Raw genomic sequence first — 23,753 nt, forward strand, 5'->3', positions numbered from 1 at the left:
TGTTTGATTTAGTTAGGATACATCTGGGGAGCTATGATTTGACATCTTGCAATATGTAATGGATACTTGACGCCCTGGTGGTCTGAATGTTCATGAGCAGCAAGTACCTCCAGCTGGAGCAATTCTGGAGTTAGAGTGAGGCTGGGGACACCATGGTGCATTCATGAGGCTGTGAGGTTTATGATTGTAAGTTTCAGGATGTGGTCACCATGTAGCTTAAGGAAGTGGAGGGAAAGCAGGAATGGGGGACTGCCATACTATAGAAGGGTTCCAGACAGGTAGTGAGGGGATCCCCCAAATATGTCTCACTCACAAATTTGTTTTTTGGCTTAGAAAATAACAGAGAATGACAGTCTCTCAGAGAAACCACCCAGAGCTAAAGGTGGGTGATGATGGTTCAGCTGCTCTCAGGGAACGGGTGAAGAAGTGTGGATAGCCCGTGCTGTACATTCTACGTTCTATGTTCAATGTACCTATTCAGCGGGGCTGGCAGCATCCATAGAGAGAAAGCAGAGGTTGTGGGTGAGTACTCTGCATCGGTATTCACCGAGAGGAAGGATATGGAGGATGGTGAGACTTGTGTGGAGCATGCTAATATGCGAGGGCATTTTGAGGTCAAGAAAAAACTGGTGTTGGGTCTCTTGAAGAGCATTAAGGTGGATAAGTCTCCAGGTCCTGATAATATCTACCCCAGGTTATGAGAGAGGCAAGAAAGGAGTTGCTGAGGACTTGACTTAGAACTTTGTATTCTCGCTAGCCACTGGAGAGGTCCCAGAAGACTGGCAAGTACGTACTGTTGTTCCTCTGTTCAAGAATGGAATATGTTCTTCCGCTATGCAAGAAGAAAAATAGGGATAATCCATGAAACTATAGATCAGTGAGTCTCTCATCAGTGAATTCTTAGTGTTGGGATTAATACGCATTTGGAAAAGCATGTTCTAATTATGGCAGTCAACATGGCTTTGTATGTGGTAGGTCATGTCTTACTAACTTGATTGAATTTTTTGAGGAGGTGACAAAGATGATCAATGAGGGTAGAACTGTGGATGTTGTCTACTTGGATTTCAGAAAGGCTTTCGATAAGCTCCCTCATGGCAGGCTCATCCAGAAGATTAAGATACATGGAATCCATGGTGACCTGGCAGTGTATATTCAGGATTGACTTGCCCATAAAAAACAGAGGTGAGAGGTGAAAGGGTGCTTTTCTGGCTGGGGTCTGTGAGTAATGGTGTTCTGCAGGGATCCATACTGGACTTGTGCTGTTTGTGATAAATATAAATGCCTTGGATGGAAATAGAGTTAGGTGAATTAGTAAGTTTGCAGATGATGGATTGGTGGAATTGTGGATAGTGTAGAAAGTTATCAAAGAATATGGGGGAATCTAGATCAGTTGCAGATATGGACAGAGAAATGGCAGATGGAGTTTAATCCGGGTAAGCATGAAGTACTGCGCTTTAGGTGATCAGATATTAAGGAAAAGTGTACAGTTAACAGCAGGGCCCTGAACAGCACTGATGTACAGAGGGACCTTGGGGTTCAAGTCCATAGCTCCCTGAAACTGGCCATGCAAGGAGATAGAGGTGGTAAAGAAGGCATATAGTGTGCTTGGTTTTATTAAATACAAGAGTCAGGATGTCATGCTGCAGCTTTATAAGACTTTGATTAGGCCACCCTTAGAGTATTGCATTCAATTCTGGTAGCCATATCACAGGGAAGATGTGAAGGTTTTGGAAAGGATGCAGAAGAGGTTTACCAGGATGCTGCCTGGATTAGAGGGTATGAGCTATAAGGAGGGACTAGAAAAACTCAGATTGTTTTCTCTGGAGCAGTGGAAGCTGAGGGGAGACTTGACAGAAGTCTATAAAATTATGAAATGCATAGATGGTCAGAATTTTTTCCCAGAGTTGAAATGTCTAAACTAGGGGGCATGCATTTCAGGTGAGAGGGGGAAAGTTCAAAGGAAATATGAAGGGCAAGTTTTTTACCCAGAGGGTAGTGGGAGTCTGGAATGTGCTACCTGGGGTGGTGGTGGAGGCAGACACAATCGGGACACTTAAGAGACGTTCAGATAAGCACATGAATATGCAAGGATAGGAGGGATATGGACCAAGGGCAGGCAGGAGGAATTAGTTTAGTGGCGTCATATTCAGCACAACATTGTGGGCTGAAAGGGCCTGTCCTGTGCTGTGTAGTTCTGTCTTCTATGTTCAATGTAACGTTTCGGGTGCAGTGACCCTTCTTCAGAACCTTGCTGAGTTTTTCCAGCAATTTCTGTTTTTGTTAACTCCTACTTTATTATTTTATTTCAAAAGTGCATATTATTCATAAAATCATCTATAAGTGCATGCAAATGTTCTAAATCAGTTCTGTACAGTCTTTACAGAGAAAGAAAACATACAAAATATTGAAATTTTGACATCTCTCAGTGCTTCTCTACAGTTGCACAAAACAAAGTTATTTTCTCTTCATGCAGGCTAATTTTTATGTTCATTTTGAGTCACCAAGCAGGTCTGACAACTGACTGGATTTCTGTTAAACTTCAGTGTGAAGACCTCAGACAGTGATCTTTCACCACTGTGCCGTGGTGGCAGTTGCTGTCAGTTTTTGTGCATCCCTCAGCACTAGTCCTGGACCTTCGATGGTCCTTCAGGTGCAGTCAATGTTTGTCTCTGTACGTGGAATATCAATCAGAAAGACCAACCAGGAGGAGATAATGAGAATCTGACTAACCACCAACTTCTCAGAAAGCCATCTCTGAGGTCATGCTTGTGTTTAACCTTTCCAGTTATTATGATGCGGCGGTGAACACCTCTGTTAATTAAACCAAACACCCAGAAAAGCTCACCTTGCCTCATAGTCTGTTAAACTATGAGTGACAGAGAACTCTGAAATTCCACTATTTAAAGAAAATAACATCAATTTATTTTTTAACTCTAAAAGTGAACATTAAACAATTATTCACAATTCTAAACCCTTCTTTCTCTTAACTGCTTATTACCTGCCTCCAACTCTATAACAATATGCTGTTCCAATAAGACACTTACTAAAATTACATCAACTTAATTTCAAAACCACACAGCTGCTGTCATTTTCTGTAACTTCACTCTTCCAGCTGCTGAATTCCCTGGGTCATCATCTTTCTGTGAGTATTTTTCATATGAAAAGGTAATTCTGATAGAGTGTTTTCTAATTTCTCAGACAGCAGGATATTAGATCTCCAGGCTGATCTGTCTCATTGGCAGTTGCTCTCTCCAAATTTCAAAATGTCTGCATGTTTATACCATCAACATTGGATCATCTGATTGTATTCATTGTTTTGCCAACATTGAACCAAACTTGATTGGGTTTTAGTATTCGGGGTATAATTTAAACTAATTGGTTAAATTTGAATTGTTGTCAAAACAGCAACCAAAGCTCAGGTATATATTTTACAGCCAAATGTTACTTATTTTCAATTTTCCAGTACACTCTGACTGCCATCTAGTCATATTGCACAGGTGCTTGTAAGGTCTCAGTCCAGAACAGCATTCACTCTCTCTTAAAGGTACAGTATATGTCTTCAACTTCATAACACAGTGTTAGCCAGAAAAAAAGACAACCATCTAAATTCTTTCTGCTAAAGTACGATAGGGGTCTGTTCTCTCCCGGTACCTCAAATACATGTAAATACGACTTTGCATAATTAAGAAATGACTTCGGCTTTCTTGTAACTATAGAGAAAGTCAAACAGTCTATATTGTCTCTCCTTATGCCTTTAACAAAATAATTATCTCTCACTTCTCTTTGTTAAATTCCATTTGCCACTTGTCTGCCCATCCTGTCTGCCTACATGCCCTGCTGCAGGTGACTGGCATAATGCCAGCCACTTGTCACATCTCTAAATTTGCTATCATCAGCAAACTTTGAAATGTTGGATAAATTCCAATATACATATCATTTCTGTATATCAGATCCATGATATTCACACTGATCTTTGGGGAACAATACTGTCTAGTAACTTCCAAAGAAAAATAAACATTTACCGTAACTAGCTTGTTTCTGCCCTTAAATGTTTCATTTCATCCAACTGCATACAGACTCAGTTTTCTGTGAGACTTTGTCAAACATTTTCTTAAAATCCCTTTTGACAACATCCCTTCCATCAACCTTCGCTGTTAGCCCATCAAAAAAGTCAATTTATTTAGTCAAAGATGATCTGTCTTTTCCAAATCCAAGCTTCTCTCTTTCATTACCTCAAATTCTCCCATTATTTTCCTGATTATTGATCTTGGTGTTCTAGTTCCTGGATTTTCGGAGACCAGAACTAAAGTACAAGGTATGCATCAGATGCCCATGGATTGCATTGACCCTGTGGGATTTGCCAAGAAAGTTTGGACTTCCAATTGACAGTTCTCTGGATCCCTGAACTCTGAAAAAGTCTCCACTTCTTGAGTTAGATTTGGGGGTTCAGACAGTACCAAGGTACTTACCTGGAAACGTACCCAGGAAATGTCAGATAGAAGAATCCTGGTCTAACTCCTCTGTAGCCGTACAACTGAGTTAACAAAAGTGAGATTATCAATTACCAACTCCGAGAATAAATAATAACACAGCACACCTACACATAGACTAGAAATGAGAAGTAAGTCCAAACACAAATAAAATGTTTGAAAAGAAATAGTTCCTGAGTTATCAGTGACGAGGAGATGGTGGCTGTGCTGTTAATCATGATGATATCGGGTAGTGTTGATGCTGTTGGTTGAACATTGGATTTTGAGATTCTTGACTTATTCGCAGGTTGATTAAGATTCTGTTATCTTAGTTGTTTTCGATGGTAACTGGTTGGCAGCAATCAAGACAAGAGCATATCTACTTCCTTTCTTTACTTGAAACACAAGTGTATTTAGTGGCTGCCCTGAAGTTATGACCTCCATCGCACAATAAACTACTTATTAGTGGCCACAGACACACAATCAGACGAGAAGTGAAGCTTGTTATTTTACACCTTGTTTTTTTTTTGCAAAAAAAATCTTACTTGATAAGATAAATCTTTATATATGTACACATTTACTGAAGCAGTTCAGTTCGCTACATTCTCTGCATATTGAGAACAAACAAACATTTTGGTTTGACTTTCTCTATAGTTACAACGAACCCAAAGGCATTTCTTAATTATCGAAGATACTATTTACATGTACTTGAGGCACTGAGAATGTCCCTTTGTAGTTTGGTAGAAAGACATTAGAGGGTGTTTGTTTTTCTGTTTATGTCTAGAAAGGTTAAATATAAGCATGACCTCAGGAGATGGAGTCAGCCTCTCACTACCTCCTCCTTATTGGTCTTTCTGTTTGACATTCCATGGTGCAGGCATTGAATTTACATTTCCAGGTGTTTTTGGCTATTGCAGTACTCTTTCAAAAGGATAGTGTTGGAATTAATGGACACATTGACATGTGTTGGAATTGATGGGCATGTGCTGAAATTAATGGACACATTTGAAATGATTGGACATGTGTTAGAATGAATGGACACGTATTGGAATGAATGGACACGTGTTGGAATTAATGGACACATGTTGGAATTAATGGACACATGTTGGAATTAATGGACACATTGACATGTGTTGGAATTGATGGATGTGTGTTGAAATTAATGGACACATTTGGAATGAATGGACACGTGTTGGAATTAATAGACATGTGTTGGAATTTATAGACACATGTTGGAATTAATAGATACATGTTGGAATTAATGGACACACATTGGGATTAATGGACACATGTTGGAATTAATGGACATACTTCGGAATTAATAAACAATTGTTGGAATTAACAGACATTAATGGTTCAATTCTGGGGTTCTGATCCCCCCAGGATGTTGCTGGGTATGGAAGGTCTGAGAATATTTAAAAAATGGCTGGAAGGCTGGGACCTTTTTCACTGGAACACAAGAAGTTAAGAGACGACTTTATAGAAGTTTGTAAAATAATGAGAGGTATAGACAGAGTTAATGGTAATTGTCTTTTCCTGAGGATGAGGGATTTCAAGAGTAGTGGACACATTTTAAGGTGAGAAGATAAAAACTTAAAAAGACATGACTGACAATTATTTTTTACATAGAGGGTGGTTCACCTGTGGAATGAACTTCACGAAGTAGTGATGAGTGTGGGTATAATTACAACGTTTAAAAGACATCTGGATAAATACCTGATTGGGAAAGGTTTGGAGGGATATGGACCAGGAGCAGGCAGGTGGGACTAGTGTAGTTTGGGATTATGTTCAGCATGGACTGGTTGGACTGAAGAGTATGTTTCACTGCTATATCACTCTATGGTCATGACAACAAAGCAGCCGCTCAGAGGAAGGCTGATAAATGTGTACTGTGAAGTACGTGTAGAGGTGGGCTTACCAGGAAGCAGATCGTGTCCCTGAGCGTGGGGGAAGCTGGTCCGAGGGTTGTGAGTGTGCTTGTGTGTATCCAGCTCTGATGGAGTTAATAAGTGTGTGTGTGAGAATAACTGGGACTGTGTGTATGAATGAATGCTCAATGGTGCCATCTTCTGTTGTAGACTGAGGAAAGATGTTAAACTCAGCAATGCTTGTGGAGTATGTTGCCAGTATTGAGAGTTTGAGCTATAGGATGGGGCTGAATTGGCTGGGGCCAAGGTAACTCCCCGGAATGGGCCGGCCGATTCACCAGGAGCACTGTGCTATTGGGACTCGTGGAGTCGCCACAATAATTTGGAGAAAGGCCAGTGTTGGCTGCACATTCTCACAATTTGGTGCTGATGGTCACTGAGTGAGCAGAGAGACCGAGCCACGGGAGTGTCTGGGAGAGGGACTGAGCCTCAAGAGTACCTGGGGTTTCACCTTTCCTTCGGTCCCGGGATGACCCCGCTTCTCCTGCTCTGGTGCCTACTGCAGGTGCTGGTCGTGCCCAGGTCTGCCGCCTTCCACTATCCGTTCGCAGGCTCCCCGCTCCAGCTCGGCTCCCCGGAGCAGGCGGCGGGACAACCGGCCAGCGCCGCCAACAGCCGCCGGTAAGTTAGGGGAGGGAGAGAGAGAGAGGCTCATGGTTAGTGGCATTGGTTAGAATGGTTAAACCAGTTAGCGAAACTGGTTAAAATAGTGAAACTGGTCAATGTGGAAATAGTAGATCCGGTTCGAATGGTGAAATTGGTTAGAAGAGGGAAACTGGTCGGTGTGTAAATGGTGAAACTGGTTAGTGAAGCCGGTCCATGTTTAAAGAGTTAAAATAGTGAAACTGGTCAGTGTGTGCATGGTGAATGTGTCGGTGGGTGGAATATGTCCGTGTGGAACCAGTATTTTTTCTCATGAGTAAAATAGGTTAGTGTGGGCTGATGAAACATTTAGCCCAAGAGGACCGGTGCTATAAAACTATTGGTACTGGTTCGTCGAAAGGACTGACTTGCCTGGGACTAGTATATCTGGTTAGTGTGAGGTGAATGGGGCCAAAGCGGAGGAAATAGATTGGGTTGGGATATCTGGTCGGCGTGGACAGGCTGGACCGAAGGGTCTCTTTCTATGCCGTACATCTCTATGACTCTAAATCTCACCTTGAATCTATGGTTTTGGACTCCCCTATCCTGGGAAATAAAACCTTGGCTATTCATTCTTCGTGATCTTATAAACCTCTATAATGTCATTCCTCAGCCTCCTACACTCCAGAGATAGTGGCCCTAGCCTATTCAGCCCCATCCTATAGCTCAAACTCTCAATATTGGCAACATACTCCACAAGCATTGCTGAGTTTAACATCTATCCTCAGTCTACAACAGAAGATGGCGCCATTGAGCAGGGAGATAACGGACTGGATATAAACTGTTTAACATGACTGAAACTTGTCAAGTTATCTGTCCCAGTTATGATATATCCTCTGTTGCTAAGTGACGGAAGGGTGGAAGTAGCAGAAGCTTTGATCATGCTTATGTGAGTGGTACGTGAGGACTGGATGATTGCAATTGTTCCAATCTGTAACTGGTTCAGGAATGAGGAGGGTGAAGAAGGGCTTATGCCCGAAACGTCGATTCTCCTGCTCCTTGGATGCTGCCTGACCTGCTGCGCTTTTCCAGCGACACATTTTCCAGCTCTGATCTCCAGCGTCTGCAGTCCTCACTTTCTCCTTGAGTACAGGGTGCACAGTTTCAAAGCTTGCAAGGAGACACAAAACGATTGGCTAACCAGAGTGTTGCATAAGGACTTCAGGACCCTGGAGCAACTTTGTGATGATGTCATGGAGCTATGCTTCATTGAGTAAAAAAATTTGCATGGGTAGAGTTAGAACACTCTAGCTGGGGAAATCTTGAGCGCGCACAGGCACGCACATGGAGAAGACAGCATTGTGTTCAATGCAAGAATAATGCAACAATAAATCAGAACCTGGTAGATCTTTGGTTACTGGCAGTGTTTGGTTATTAGCAGGTGTTTGTTTTAATGTATTATAAGTATTGTGACTTTGAAATCTCAGCTTGAAACCTTGAAACCCATCACACACATTTGAAATGGTGGGCAGTCAGGAGTCATTGTAGAACTCCCAACCTTGGATCTGATCCAGTAGCTACTGTATTTGTATGGCTAAAGTGAGTACTGCAGATGCTGGAGATTAGAGTCAAGAGTTTGGTGCTGGAAAAGCACAGCAGGTCAGGCAGCAGAGGCTGGGAGCCTTGGGGATGGAGAGCACCTGCTGTGCCTTTCCAGCACCATACTCTTGACTATATTTGTATAGCTGGTCCAGTTGAAATTCTGGTTAACAATAAACCCTAGAAATTGTTGGTGTGTGCTTCAATAATGGAGCATCTGTAAACTGTTGGGTACAGAAATCCAAAGATTCCCAACCCTTTGGTGAAAATTCTCACCTCAGTCCGAAATGTTTGGCTCCCTCTACTGTTGAAGGCATGTAGTAATATAGTTTTCATCTGTGAGTTACCTTTTGTTTCTCAGTTATATCTTTCAAAGATTAATGGATAGATTTCATCAAAGTGTGAAATATAGATAGTGTTTGGACAAAGGAAGAATTGATTAGGCTTTAATGAAACTATGGTTCCGGATGCTGGAACATTTTGAAAGATCCTTTGACGTTAAGGTGAATTGGTATTTTTAAAAAATAATTTTGTGACTTATATAATTTGGAATGCTTTTATTGTCTCAGGCACGGTCATGGAATTTGTCACTATTGTTAAAATATGAGCTAGGTTTCAGAGCAAGTTGTTGAATTATCTTCACATTGGTGTTTATTTTACAAGCAAAAACAGCTTCACTCAATCTACTCTGCAATGCCTTCTAGATGTCAATGATTGTTATAAATAAAATCTGACTTGACCCTCCTGTACATTTTCCTTACTACTTCCACACACAGCCAGTCTTTGTGCTATCCACAAATGTCATTATCATGCCCCCGCCCCGATATTCTTATCTACATCACTCCTATCACAAACCATAATAGATCCAGCACTGATTCCTGTGGTACACAACTACATGTTGGATTCCAGTCACACAACTCCCTGTCTCTCCCTGACATTAAGGCAATTTTGGATCAACATTGCCAAGTTATCCTGGATCCCTGTCTCTAACTGCTCAAAAACCTTTCTGACCAACATCTTTTCAAATTCTGTACCTACATCCTTGTCCTGAGTAAAGTCAGATGTGAAGAATGCCTTTAACACTCTACCAATTTCATCTGGCTTTGCACTAAGATTTCCCCTCCGTCCCTCATGGACCTTGCTCTTCACTGGGAGCTATCCCATCGTTATTAACACTGTTGTAATAATAAGATAATTATATTGAGGGATTTCCCATTAATATACTCATCGGATATCTTGGGATTCTCTCTAATCTTGCCTGCCAGTGTTTTCTCATGCCTCCTCTTTTCTCTCCCAATTGCTTTCTTAAGTACCCCCTTGCACTTCCTGTCCCCCTCCAGGGCTTCCTTTGATTTGTTTACCTTTATTTGCTGAAAGTGGTCAATTTGGGCGTGTACTTACCCCCAGTACCTTTTTGAATGCCTCCCACTGTTCTACTGTAGATTTACCTTCAGGTAGCTCTTCCAAGTCTAATTTGGCTAGATCCTGCCTTATTTTAATAAAATCTGCCTTCTCTCAATTCAATACTCCTTTTATCCTGCAGATCATCTTTCTCCTTTTCCAAAATAAACTTAAAATGTACGGTGTTGTGATCACTAACACTGAAATGCTCCTCATACAACTATCTGGCTTTGATCTGCACAATTAGGTCCAGCACTGCACAGTCCCTTGTTGGACCATCAACATGTTGATATAAAAAAACTCTCCTGAACACATTTCAAGAAATCAGATCCTTCTAACCTTTTACACATTTACTATTCCAGTTAATAATGAAATCCCTCAATATCATTCTTTTATTGCAACAGTGTCAATAACAATGTGATAGCTCATTCATTCTGTCTCCTCAGTTCCTCTGTCTGATTGACTGGGAAAATCTTTTATGGAACCCCCTGAATTTCTCTGCCTGACAACAGCGATAAGCTTTGTTTACTTTCAAAATGTTAGGCGTACCCTTTGTTCGGAATTAAACTGTAGAGCAGATTGCTTGCTTCTACTCAAACCATGTGGGCGGCACGGTGGCACAGTGGTTAGCACTGCTGCCTCACAGCGCCAGAGACCCGGGTTCAATTCCCGCCTCAGGCGACTGACTGTGTGGAGTTTGCACGTTCTCCCTGTGTCTGCGTGGGTTTCCTCCGGGTGCTCCGGTTTCCTCCCACAGTCCAAAAGATGTGCAGGTCAGGTGAATTGGCCATGCTAAATTGCCCGTAGTGTTAGGTAAGGGGTAGATGTAGATGTAGATGTAGGGGAAGGGGTATAGGTGGGTTACGCTTCGGCGGGGCGGTGTGGACTTGTTGGGCCGAAGGGCCTGTTTCCACACTGTAAGTAATCTAATCTAATGTGGATTTATGCCTCCCAACTGAATGAAAAGGGAGAGTGCCAACGTTAACTGAGTGGGAGTGAGGGGGGAGAAACAGCACCAGCTAGTGAGGGCAGGAATAGAAGGATAGAGTAGATGAATACATGGCTGAGGAGCTGGTGTATGGGAGAAGGATTCACATTTTTGGATCATTGGAATCTCTTTTGGGGTAGAAGTGACCTGTACAAGAAGGATGGATTGCACCTAAATTGGAAGGGGACTAATATACTGGCAGGGAAATTTGCTAGATTTAAACTAATAAGGTGGGGAGTGGGACCCAGGGAGATAGTGAGGAAAGAGATCGATCTGAGACTGGTACAGCTGAGAACAGGTGTAAGACAAACAGTCAAGGCAGGCAGGACAAGGTAGGACTAATAAATTAAACTGCATTTATTTCAATGCAAGGGGCCTAACAGGGAAGGCAGATGAACTCAGGGCATGGTTAGGAACATGGGACTGCGATATCATAGCAATCACAGGAACATGGCTCAGGGATGGGCAGGACTGGCAGCTGAATATTCCAGGATACAAATGCTTCAGGAAGGATCGAAAGGGAGGCAAAAGAGGAGGGGGAGTGGCATTTTTGATAAGGGATAGCATTACAGCTGTGCTAAGGGAGGATATTCCTGGAAATACATTGAGGGAAGTTATTTGGGTGGAACTGAGAAATAAGAAAGGGATGATCACCTAATTGGGATTGTGTTATAGACTCCCCAATAGTCAGAGGGAAATTGAGAAACAAACTTGTAAGGAGATCTCAGCTATCTGTAAGAATAATATGGTGGTTATGGTAGGGGATTTTAACTTTCCAAACATAGACTGGGACTGCCATAGTGTTAAGGGTTTAGATGGAGAGAAATTTGTTAAGTGTGTACAAGACAATTTTCTGATTCAGTATGTGGATGTACCTACTAGAGAAGGTGCAAACCTTGACCTACTCTTGGGAAATAAGGCAGGGCAGGTGACTGAGGTGTCAGTGGGGGAGCACTTTGGGGCCAGCGACCATAATTCTATTCATTTTAAAATAGTGAGGGAAAAGGATAGACCAGATCTAAAAGTTGAAGTTCTAAATTGGAGAAAGGCCAATTTTGATGGTATTAGGCAAGAACTTTCGAAAGCTGATTGGGGGCAGATGTTCGCAGGTAAAGGGGCGGCTGGAAAATGGGAAACCTTCAGAAATGAGATAACAAGAATCCAGAGAAAGTATATTCCTGTCAGGGTGAAAGGGGAAGGCTGGTAGGTATAGGGAATGCTGGATGACTAAAGAAATTGAGGGATTGGTTAAGAAAAAGAAGGAAGCATATGACAGGATAGATCGAGTGAATCCTTAGAAGAGTATAAAGGAAGTAGGAGTATACTCAAGAGGGAAATCAGGAGGGCAAAACATGGACATGAAATAGCTTTGGCAAATAGAATTAAGGAGAATCCAAAGGGGTTTTACAAATATATTAAGGACAAAAGGGTAACTAGGGAGAGAATAGGGCCCCTCAAAGATCAGCAAGGCGGCCTTCGTGTGGAGCCACAGAAAATGGGGGAGATACTAAATGAATATTTTGCATCAGCATTTCCGGTGGAAAAGGATATGGAAGATATAGACTGTAGGGAAATAGATGGTGACATCTTGCAAAATGTCCAGATTACAGAGGAGGAAATGCTGGATGTCTTGAAACAGTTAAAGGTGGATAAATCCCCAGGACCTGATCAGGTGTACCTGAGAACTCTGTGGGAAGCTAGAGAAGTGATTGCTGGGCCTCTTGCTGAGATATTTGTATCATCGATAGTCACAGGTGAGATGCCGGAAGACTGGAGGTTGGTTTGCGTGGTGCCACTGTTTAAGAAGGGTGGTAAAGACAAGCCAGGGAACTATAGACCAGTGAGCCTGACCTCAGTGGTGGGCAAGTTGTTGGAGGGAATCCTGAGGGACAGGATGTTCATGTATTTGGAAAGGCAAGGACTGATTTGGAATAGTCAACATGGCTTTGTGCGTGGGAAATCATGTCTCACAAACTTGATTGAGTTTTTTGAAGTAACAAAGAGGATTGATGAGGGCAGAGCAGTAGGTGTGATCTATATGGACTTTAGTAAGGCATTCGACAAGGTTCCCCATGGGAGACTGATTAGCAAGGTTAGATCTCACGGAATACTTGGAGAACTAGAGATTTGGATACAGAACTGGCTCAAAGGTAGAAGACAGAGAGTGGTGGTGGAGGGTTGTTTTTCAGACTGGAGGCCAGTGACCAGTGGAGTGCCATAAGGATCGGTGCTGGGCCCTCTAGTTTTTGTCATTTACATAAATGATTTGGATGTGAGCATAGGAGGTACAGTTAGTAAGTTTGCAGATGACTCCAAAATTGGAGGTGTAGTGGACAGCGAAGAGGGTTACCTCAGATTACAACAGGATCTGGACCAGATGGGCCAATGGGTTGAGAAGTAGCAGATGGAGTTTAATTCAGATAAATGCAAGGTGCTGCATTTTGGGAAAGCAAATCTTAGCAGGACTTATACACTTAATGGTGAGGTCCTAGGGAGTGTTGCTGAACAAAGAGACCTTGGAGTGCAGGTTCATAGCTCCTCGAAAGTGGGGTCGCTGGTAGATAGGATAGTGAAGAAGGTGTTTGGTATGCTTTCCTTTATTGGTCAGAGTATTGAATACAGGAGTTGGTAGGTCATGTTGCGGCTGTACAGGACATTGGTTCGGCAATATTGGAATATTGTGTGCAATTCTTGTCTCCTTCCTATCGGAAAGATGTTGTGAAACTTGAAAGGGTTCAGAAAAGATTTGCCAGGGTTGGATGATCTGAGCTACAGGGAGAGGCTGAACAGGCTGGGGCTGTTTTCCCTGGAGTGCCAGAGGCTGAGGGGTGACCTTATAGAGGTTTTCAAAATTATGAGGGGCATGGATAGGATAAATAGGCAAAGTCCCTGAGGTCGGGGAGTCCAGAACTAGAGGGCATAGGTTTAGGGTGAGAGGGGAAAGATATAAAAGAGACCTAAGGGGCAACTTTTTCACACAGAGGATGGTACATGTATGAAATGAGCTGCCAGAGGATGTGGTGGAGGCTGGTACAATTGCAACATTTAAGAGGCATTTGGATGGGTATATGAATAGGAAGGGTTTGGAGGGATATGGGCCGGGTGCTGGCAGGTGGGACTAGATTGGGTTGGGATATCTGGTCGGCATGAACGGGTTGGACTGAAGGATCTGTTTCCATGCTGTATATCTCTATGACTCTCTCTAAAGCGAGGAAGCATTGATTAATTGAACGATAAGGACAATCAAGTCAATGAAGGTAAGGACAGTAAATGCGTGGAATCGCCATCATATCTCTGGGAGAAGTGGCTATGAGTATGTGTGGAGGAATGGGAGAGTGCGTTGGGTGTGGGTGTGTGGAATTGGGAGAGCTGGTTAGTGTGTAGGTATGGGTTTGTGGGAGCTCATTTAGTGTGTGGGTTTGTGGGAGCTGGCTTGGGGGTGTGTGTGTGGGGGATTGTGGGACCTGGCTTGGGGGTGGGGCTGTGTGTGTGAGGGATTGTGGGAGCTGGCTTGGGGGGGTGGGTGTGTGTGTGGGAGATTGTGGGAACTGGCTTGGGGTGGGTGTGTGTGGGAGATTGTGGGAGCTGGCTTGGGGGAAGTGTGTGTGGGATTGTGGGATCTGTCTTGGGGTGTGTGTGTGTTGGGTGGGGGGGATAGTGGGAGCTGGCTTGGGTGTGTGTGTGGGATTGTGGGAGCTGGCTTGGATGTGTGTGCGCGTGTGGGATTGTGGGAGCTGGCTTGGGGAGTGTGTGTGGGATTGTGGGAGCTGGCTTGGGGGGTGTGTGTGGGATTGTGGGAGCTGGCTTGGGGGGTGTGTGTGGGGGATTGTGGGAGCTGGCTTGGGGGGTGTGTGTGGGATTGTGGGAGCTGGCTTGGGGGTGTGTGTGTGTGGGATTGTGGGAGCTGGCTTGCGGGGTGGGGCTGTGTGTGTGTGGGACTGTGGGAGCTGGCTTGGGGGGTGTGTGTGGGATTGTGGGAACTGGCTTGGGGGGTGTGTGTGGGGGATTGTGGGGGCTGGCTTGGGGGGTGTGTGTGGGATTGTGGGAACTGGCTTGGGGGGTGTGTGTGGGGGATTGTGGGAGCTGGCTTTGGGGGTGTGTGTGTGGGACTGTGGGAGCTGGCTTGCGGGGTGGGGCTGTGTGTGTGGGACTGTGGGAGCTGGCTTGGGGTGGGGGTGTGTGTGTGGGACTGTGGGAGCTAGTTTGGGGGTGGGGGTGTGTGTATGTGGGATTGTGGGAGCTGGCTTGGGGGTGGGTGTGTGGGATTGTGGGGGCTGACTTGGGGTGTGTGTGGGGTGGGGGGGATTGTGGGAGCTGGCTTGGATGTGTGTGTGGGATTGTGGGAGCTGGCTTGGGGGTGGGGGTGTGTGTGTGAGGGATTGTGGGAGCTGGTTTGGGGGTGGGGGTGTGTGCGTGTGGGACTGTGGGAGCTGGCTTGCGGGGTGTGTGTGTGGGATTGTGGGAGCTGGCTTGGGGGTGGGAATGTGTGTATGTGGGATTGTGGGAGCTGGCTTGGGGTGTGTGTGTGTGTGGGGGGGGATTGTGGGAGCTGGCTTGGGGTGTGTGTGTGTGGGGGGGGGATTGTGGGAGCTGGCTTGGGGTGTGTGTGTGTGGGGGGGGGATTGTGGGAGCTGGCTTGGGGTGTGTGTGTGTGTGGGGGGGGGATTGTGGGAGCTGGCTTGGGGTGTGTGTGTGTGTGGGGGGGGGATTGTGGGAGCTGGCTTGGGGTGTGTGTGTGTGTGGGGGGGGATTGTGGGAGCTGGCTTGGGGTGTGTGTGTGTGTGGGGGGGGATTGTGGGAGCTGGCTTGAGTGTGTGTGTGTGTGTGTATGTGGAATTGTGGGAGCTGGCTTGGGGGTGTGTACAAAATACAAAGAAAGAACGAAGAAAATTTGCAGCCCAGGAACATGCCCTTCTGCCCTCCAAGTCTGAGCCGATCTGCTGTCTAAACCTGTCGCCTCTTCTTAAGATCCCTCTGCTCCCCACCCACTCATGCATCTGTCCGGACGCATCTTAAATGAATCTACCGAGCCTGCCTCTACCACCGCTACTGGCAAAGTGTTCCAGGTGCCCACCATCCTCTTTGTAAAGTACTTGCTGCATGTATCCCCCTTAAACTTTTCACCTCTCACTTTGAAAGCGTGACCTCTCGTTATTGACTCCTTCAACCTGGGAAAAAGCTTGTCTCTGTCCACCCTGTCTATACCCTTCATGATTTTGTAAACCTCAATCAGGTTCCCCCTCAATCTCTGTTTTTCTAATGAAAATAAACCTAACCTACTCAACCTCTCTTCATAGCTAGCACCTTCCATACCAGGCAACATCCTCATAAACCTTCTCTGCACCCTCTCCAAAACGTCCAAATTGTTTTGGTAATGTGCGCCCAGAACTGTACACAGTATTCCCAATGTGGCCGAACCAATGTCTTGTACAATTTTAACATGACTTGCCAGCTCTTATCCTCAATACCCTATCCAATGAAGGCAAGCATACAATATGCCTCCTTGACCACTCTATCCACCTGTGCAGCAACCTACAGGGTACAATGGACCTGCACTCCTAGATCTCTCTGCCCATCAACTTTTCCCAAGGCTCTTCCATTCATTGTATAATTCGCTCTAGAATTAGTCTTGCCTAAATGCATCACCCCACATTTGTCTGGATTGAAATCCATCTGCCACTTTTCTGCCCAACTCTCCAGTCTATCTATATCCTCCTGTATCCTTTGACAATCCCCTATGCTTTCTGCTACTCCACCGATCTTCGTGTCATCTGCAAATTTGCTGATCATACCAACAGTGCCCTCTTCTAGACCTGTGGAACACCACTGGTCACCTTTCTCCATTTCGAGATTCTCCCTTTAACTACTACTCTCTGTCTCCTGTTGCTCTTTATGCTAGGTGTTCTTTATGTACCTATCTAGAAGACCCTGCAAACTATGTGACTTCACTTTCTCCATTAGTCTATCATGGGGAACCTTATCAAGCGCCTTACTAAAGTCCATGTATGTGACATCAACAGCCCTTCCTTCATCAACTTGGTCACTTCCTCGAAGAACTCTGTTAAGTTGATAAGGCACGATCTCCCCCACATAAAACCATGTTGCCTATCAGTGATCAGCCCATTCTTTTCTAAACATAAATAGATCCTATCCATCAGTACCCTCTCCAGCAACTTCTCCACCACCAACATCAGGCCCACTGGTCTATAGTTATCCGGAATATCCCTACTACCCTTCTTGTACAGGGGGACAACATGAGCAACCCTCCAGTCCTCTGGCACCTCACCTGTGTTTAAGGATGCCACAAGATATCTGTCAGGGCCTCAGCTATTTCCTCTGTCGCCTCCCTTAGCAACCTGGGATAGATCCCATCTGGTCCTGGGGATTTGTCCGCCTTAATAATCTCTAGCTTACCCAACACATCTTCTCTACTTATGTCAACGTGATCCAGACTAATCAAACTTCTACCTCTAATCTCAAGATTCATCATGTCCCTCTCCTCAGTGAACACTGATGCAAAGTAATCATTCAGAATCTCACCCATTCTCTCAGGTTTGGCACACAGCCTTCCTTCATTATCCTTTAGTGGACCAATCCTTTCTCTAGTTAGCTGCTTGCTTCTTGTATAAGAATAAAATGCTTTGAGATTCTCCTTAATTCTGCTTGCTAAAGCTATTTCATGACCCCTTTTCACCCGCTTTATTCCTCGTTTAAGACTTGTCCGACTCTTCTGATATTCCTCCAGGGCCCGTTCTGTTCTTAGCTGCCTGGACCTTATGGATGCTTCCCTTTTCCTCTTGGTTGGTCGTACAATTTCTCTTGTCATCTATGGTTCACAAATCTTGCCCTTCCTATCCTTTGCCTTCAATGGGACGTGCCTATCCTGCACTATCTTTAACCTATCTTTGAAAGCCTCCACATCTCAAATGTGGACTTCCCTTCAAATAACTGTGTCCAATCCACATTTCCCAGCTCCTGCCTAATTTTGATATAATTGGCCTTGGCCCAGTTTAGCACTCTTCCCTTAGGACCACTTCATTTCTATTCTAAAACTTGCAGAATTGTGGTCGCTGTTCCCAAAGAAATACCCCACCGCAACTTTTACCACCTAGCCCGATTCATTCCCCAGTATGGAGTCCAATATGGTCCCTTCCCAGTTGGACTATTTACATACTGCTCTAGAAAACTCTCCTGGATGCTTCTTACAAATTCTGCCCCATCCAGGCCTCTGACACTAAGTGTATCCCAGTCAATGTTGGGAAAATTAAAATCTCCCATCACCACTACCCTATTGCCTCTACATCTTTCCATGATTTGTTTACCTATTTGTTCTTCTACCTCACGCTCACTCTTGGGAGGCCTGTAATACAGCCCCAACAATGTAACTGCACCCTTCTTATTTCTCAGCTCCACCCATAATGCCTCAATCCCCAAGACCTCCTTAGTGTACTCTTTTAGCACAGCCGTGATATCGTCCCTGACCAGCAATGCAACTCCACCCCCACCCCACCCCCCCACTGCCCTTTACTTCCCTCCTTGTCGTGTTTGAAGCATCTATATCCTGGAACATTTAGTTGCCAGTCATGCCCTTCCTTCAACCAAGTCTCTGTGATTGCAATAACGTCATACTCCTGGGCACCAATCCAAGCCCTAAGTTCATATGCCTTACACACTATGTTCCTTGCATTAAAGTAAATGCATTTCGGGCCACCAGTTCTTTTGCATTCATCTGCTCTCTGCCTACTCTTCCCTTTATTAATGCTATCTTCATGATTCTTACAGTCTCTAGTCTCCATCTTGCTGCCTACTTGTTTTTTCTTCTGGTTCCCAGCCCCCTGTGTGGGATTGAAGGTGCAGGTTTGGTGTGTGTATGTGTGTGGGATTTAAGAGCTGGTGGGGTGTATGTGTGGGATTGGGAGTAGGGGTGGGATTGGGAGAATTGGTGGCTGTGTGTGTGCAGGATAAGGAGAGCTGTGTGGCTGTCTGAGTGTCAGGGGCGTGGGATTGGGAGAGTTTGGTGGGTGTGGGAGTGTGTCGGGCGGGGTTGGAAGAGCTGGATGGGTGTGTCTGTGTATGATGGGGAGAGGTGGTTGGGGTGAGTGCGTGTGTGTGCGTTTGTGAGAGCTGGCTGGGGTGTGTGTCTGTGTGGGGAGAGGGTGATTGCAAGAGCTAGCTGGGTGAGTGTATGTGTGTGAGAGAGAGTGAGGGGGTGGGATTGGGAGTGATGGTTGGGTGTATGTGTGTGTGTGTGGGGGTGTGGAGATTGGGCAAGCTCTGTGTGTGTGTGTCTGTGTGGCATTGGGACAGCTCGTTGGTTTTGTGCTTTTGCATGGGATTGGGAGATCTGGTTGGATGTGTGTGAGTTTGGGATTAAGAGAGCTGCTTGGATGTGCACGTATTTTGTTTGGGATGGGCAGAGCTTGCTGGGTGTGGTGCGTGTGTGTGTGTCTTTCTGTGGGATTGAGTTAGCTGGTGAAGTGTTGGAGAGTGAGATTATTGTCTGAGGGTCTGGGGACAGAAAACAACAACATGGAGGGTGAGTAATTGAGTAGGGAGAGTGACGACAGTAACCGGGGGGAGTAAGCAACTGCCCGTTTTCTACACGGTGCAGTATGCTGTTTCCTTACCATGTTCTATGTGGTGCATTCTGCTCACCCATCTATGTGAAAGGGCTTTAGAGGCCAATGAAGTAGGGAGTCAGGTTTGGTGAAAATATCTTAACTAGGATTGGTTAGACTTTTTGTTATTGGGAGTGGGTTTTGGAACCAAGCTGGAGTTGAGGTACAGGATCAGCTGTAACTGAGGGGCTGAATGGCTGCCTCCTGTTGCCGTGTTTCTCTGTTCCTCCACACCTGGTCTTTCCAAGTGACGTGAAGATGACCACCTTGCTGGCATTTGCTTGACTACTCCATAAAGCATCAACTCAACCCTCGACAGCTTCATTTGTACCAAAGTGAAAAAATGGGGAGATTTCCGAGTGCTATTTGTTGAAATAATGTGCAATGGAGACACCATCCAGGAGAACATTCCTGTGTAAGTGACAGTTTCAGAGCCAAAACTTTCACATGAGATAATGGGGAGAGAGGTCTATAGAGAGAAGGAAAATGTGGGTCACATGTTGAGTTGGGAGTCAGAATATCTTTTATTATATTTCAGGAAATGATATGTGCTGACTGCCTGTTGGAGAGCTTCAACCATGACAATGGCTGGCAATTTAGTAATTTGACTCTTTTAACAATTACATTTATTATTCTGCTAAAAGGAAGCTTGCCAATCTCCACTCAGGAGCACACTTTACCCATGTGTCGATCTTAATCATCATTTCAACGGCATGAACTTTCACAAAAATTCAAGCTGCATTGCTTCTTTATTGCCTGGTCCTCGTTCGATTTCTGCTCTCCCATTTCTGGGGGAACTGTTTCACAGCTCAAAGAGCAGCCTGGCACACTGCCACTGGTCTCCTGCCTGTGTTGTTTTTCAACCTGGTGCCAGGGTGGCTCAGTTTGTGCAGCCAAATATCTTCAGTCTCCCTTGCTTCAGAAGGCACCTGGACAGTCATTAAATTGCCAGCACAATCTGAGGCCATTCTGCCCTGTGCCAGCTACTAGACTGGAGGAGTTATCCAGTCTAGGCTGAAAGACAAGGTGGGAGACGACACAAAACAAATGATGCATTCCAAGAACAGAAAAGATTATGTAATTGACATAATGTAACATTTGAAAAATAAATCCAGAGTGATGGAAACTAAACTAAACTAAATTATCTATATAATATCTAGGAACATAAACAATCCTTTGAAAGAATCCGAGGTAATGATTCCAGGTGACCATAAGATGTCGGAATAGAAGTAGGCCATTCACCTCTTCAAGTTTGCTCACTTTCCTGCCTTACCCTTTAACCCTTGATTCTCTTACTGATGAAATCTCTATCTCAGCCTTGAATGTGCCTAAAAACTCAATCTCGACAGCCCTGTGTGGTAAAGAATTCCACAGATTCACTCCTCTCTGAGGGAAGAAATTCCTCCTCATCTCTGTCTTAAAAAGGTAACCCTTTACTCTGAGAAGATGCTGTCTGGTCCTAGACTCTCCCACAAGGGGAAACAACATCCCAGCATCCACCTTGTCAAGACCCCTAAGAATCCTTTAAGTTTCAGTAAGGTCACCTCTCATTCTTCTAAACGCCCAACCTACTCAACCTATCCTTGAAGCACAGGCAGCATAGTGATCCAGTGGTTAGTACTGCTGCCTCACAGCACCAGGGACCCAGATTCAATTCCGGCCTTGGTTGACTGTGTGGGGTGTGCACGCTCTTCCTGTGTCTGCGTGGGTTTCCTCCAAGTGCTGTGGATTCCTCCCATAGTTCAAAGACCATGGAAAATTGCCCTGTTGTGTCTAGAGCTATGTCACCATAGTAAATCCAGAGTTATGCAAATAGGGTGATGGGATACTCTTCAGAGGGTCAGTGCAGATTCAATGAATCAAATAGCCTCTATCTGTAGGGTTCTGTGATTCTATCAAAAGACAATCCCTCTATTCTTGGCATCAGCCGAGTGACCTTTCCCTGATGTACCTCCAATGCTGATATGTCTTTCCTGAGATAAGTGGCCCAAAACAGTTCAGAATATTCAGGGTGTGGTCTAATTAGTACCTTGTATATTTTTTGCAAGACTTCCTTATTTTTATCCTTCATTCTCTTTGTAGCTTTCTGTAGTCCACCATTTAAATAATGTACAACTCCTCTATTTTTCCTGCCACGATGCATAATCTTACATTTTTCCACATTATATTCCACCTGCCAAGTTTCTGCCTACTCACTTAACCTGTCTCTGTCCCTCTGTAGGCTCTTTATGTCACCTCATTAATTTTTCCACCCATTTTTGTGTCATCTGCAACTATGACAATAGTACATTCACATCCCTCATTAGTCATTAATACATATTGTAAATAATTGTGGCCCCGGCACTAATTCCTGTGGCACTCCACTAGTTACAGGTTACCATCCTGAAAATGCTCCTTTATCACAATATTCTATGTTCTATTTGTTAGCTAATCCTCAAGCTATGCTAACTACCAGACCCAAAACTCTTATTAAGTAGCCTCATGCAGTACCTTGGTAAAAACAATGACTGCAGATGCTGGAAACCAGATTCCGGATTAGTGGTGCTGGAAGAGCACAGCAGTTCAGGCAGCATCCAAGTAGCTTCGAAGCTGAAAACCTTACTGAAAAGTATTTTAGAAATCTGAGTCTATTACACTGACTATCTCCCTTGTATCTATTCTATTTGTTACCTCCTCAGAGAATTCCAAACAATTGGTCAGCCATGAATTTCTCTTCACGAAGCCATGCTGACTCTGCTGGATCATATTATCTATTTCTAAATGCTCTGCTAATACATCCTTTATAATAGACTCTAACATTTTCCCAGTGACAGACGTTAAGCTAACTGGCCTATACTTACTGTTGTCAATTCCCCTCTCTTTGAAAATAGGTGTTACGTTGGCAGTTTCCTATTCCTTTCAGGCTTTTTTCAGAAGCAAAACTTCTTGGAAGATTGCTGCTAGTGCATTTATTATCTCTATTGCTACTTTGTTTATTATGTTAGGATGCAACCTATGACTAATTGACTTTTTGCCCTATTAATTTGCTTGCGTGACAGATATTGGGTTATTTTCCTTTCCTACATCTACTCATTGTTTAGTTCGCATTTTTGAAAATGCTACTTGAGCCTTTACCATGAAACCTGATACAAAGTATTTGTTCAACCACCCTTTGCCATTTTCTGGTTCCCGGTTATTATTTCTTCAGCCTTGTTTTCTAAGGGGCCTATATTCATTCTAGCCTCTCTCTTTTCATATATTTAAATACAGTCTTGCTGTCTGTTTTTATATTAATTTCTAATTTACCTCCAAATTTTATTTTTTCCCCTTTCTTTTTAAATCCTTTTTCTTGGGTTTTTTAAAAAAAACTTTCCCAAACCTTTGACGTTCCACTACAATATGTATTTCTTTCTTTCAATATAATGCAATCTTTAACTTCCCTCATTAACTAAGATTGGCTTTCCCTCATCCTAGAATCCTTATCTTCATTGGGATAAATCTTTGTTGTGAGCAATGAACTATTTTCTAAAATATCTGCTCTTTCCTCATTCCTTTATATTTACCCTTTATTTCAGCACAGTTATAGGTATGTCAGGAATAAAAGGATGACTAGGGTAGGTATCGGTCCAGTCAAGGATAGTAGTGGGAAGTTGTGTGTGGAGGCGGAGGAGATTGGTGAGACACTAAATCAATACTTTTCGTCAGTATTCACTCAGGAACAGGACACTGTTGCTGATGTGAATATTGAGTCACAAGTGATTAGAATGGATGGCCTTGAGGTACGTAGGGAAGAGGTCTGGGGAATACTGGAAAGGATGAAAATAGATAAGTCCCCTGGGCCTGATGACATTTATCCTAGGATCCTCTGGGAAGCTAGGGAGGAGATAGCGGAGCCATTGGCCTTGATTTTTATGTCGTCGTTGTCTACGGGAATAGTGCCAGAAGACTGGAGGATAGCGAATGTGGTCCCCTTGTTCAAGAAGGGGAGCAGGGATAGCCCGAGTAACTATAGGCCAGTGAGTCTCACTTCTGTTTTGGGCAAAGTCTTAGAGAGAATTGTAAGGGATAGGATTTATGAACATCTGGATAGGAATAATGTGATCAAGGATAGTCAGCACGGTTTTGTGAAGGGCAGGTCATGCCTCACAAACCTTATTGAGTTCTTTGAGAAGGTGACCAAGGAAGTGGA

At 44.2% G+C, this 23,753-nt stretch overlaps 1 protein-coding gene across 4 annotated transcripts in view; it reads left to right on the forward strand.

Annotated features, from left to right (window-relative positions):
• Window positions 1-6,578: 6,578 nt before the first annotated feature.
• Window positions 6,579-23,753, forward strand: part of LOC140491290 (collagen alpha-1(XXVI) chain-like) — a 214,319-nt gene continuing 197,144 nt past the window's right edge. The window contains exon 1 of one of the 4 annotated variants that reach the window (XM_072589269.1): window positions 6,579-7,018. In XM_072589269.1, the coding sequence (XP_072445370.1) occupies window positions 6,867-7,018 (152 nt within the window). In that variant the 5' untranslated portion in view covers window positions 6,579-6,866. The remainder of the gene's footprint in view (window positions 7,019-23,753) is intronic. The other 3 variants (XM_072589270.1, XM_072589267.1, XM_072589268.1) reach the window with 3 other exon arrangements.

Source organism: Chiloscyllium punctatum, chromosome 19 (assembly GCF_047496795.1).
Source record: "Chiloscyllium punctatum isolate Juve2018m chromosome 19, sChiPun1.3, whole genome shotgun sequence".
In the NCBI taxonomy this organism is placed as follows: domain Eukaryota; kingdom Metazoa; phylum Chordata; class Chondrichthyes; order Orectolobiformes; family Hemiscylliidae; genus Chiloscyllium; species Chiloscyllium punctatum.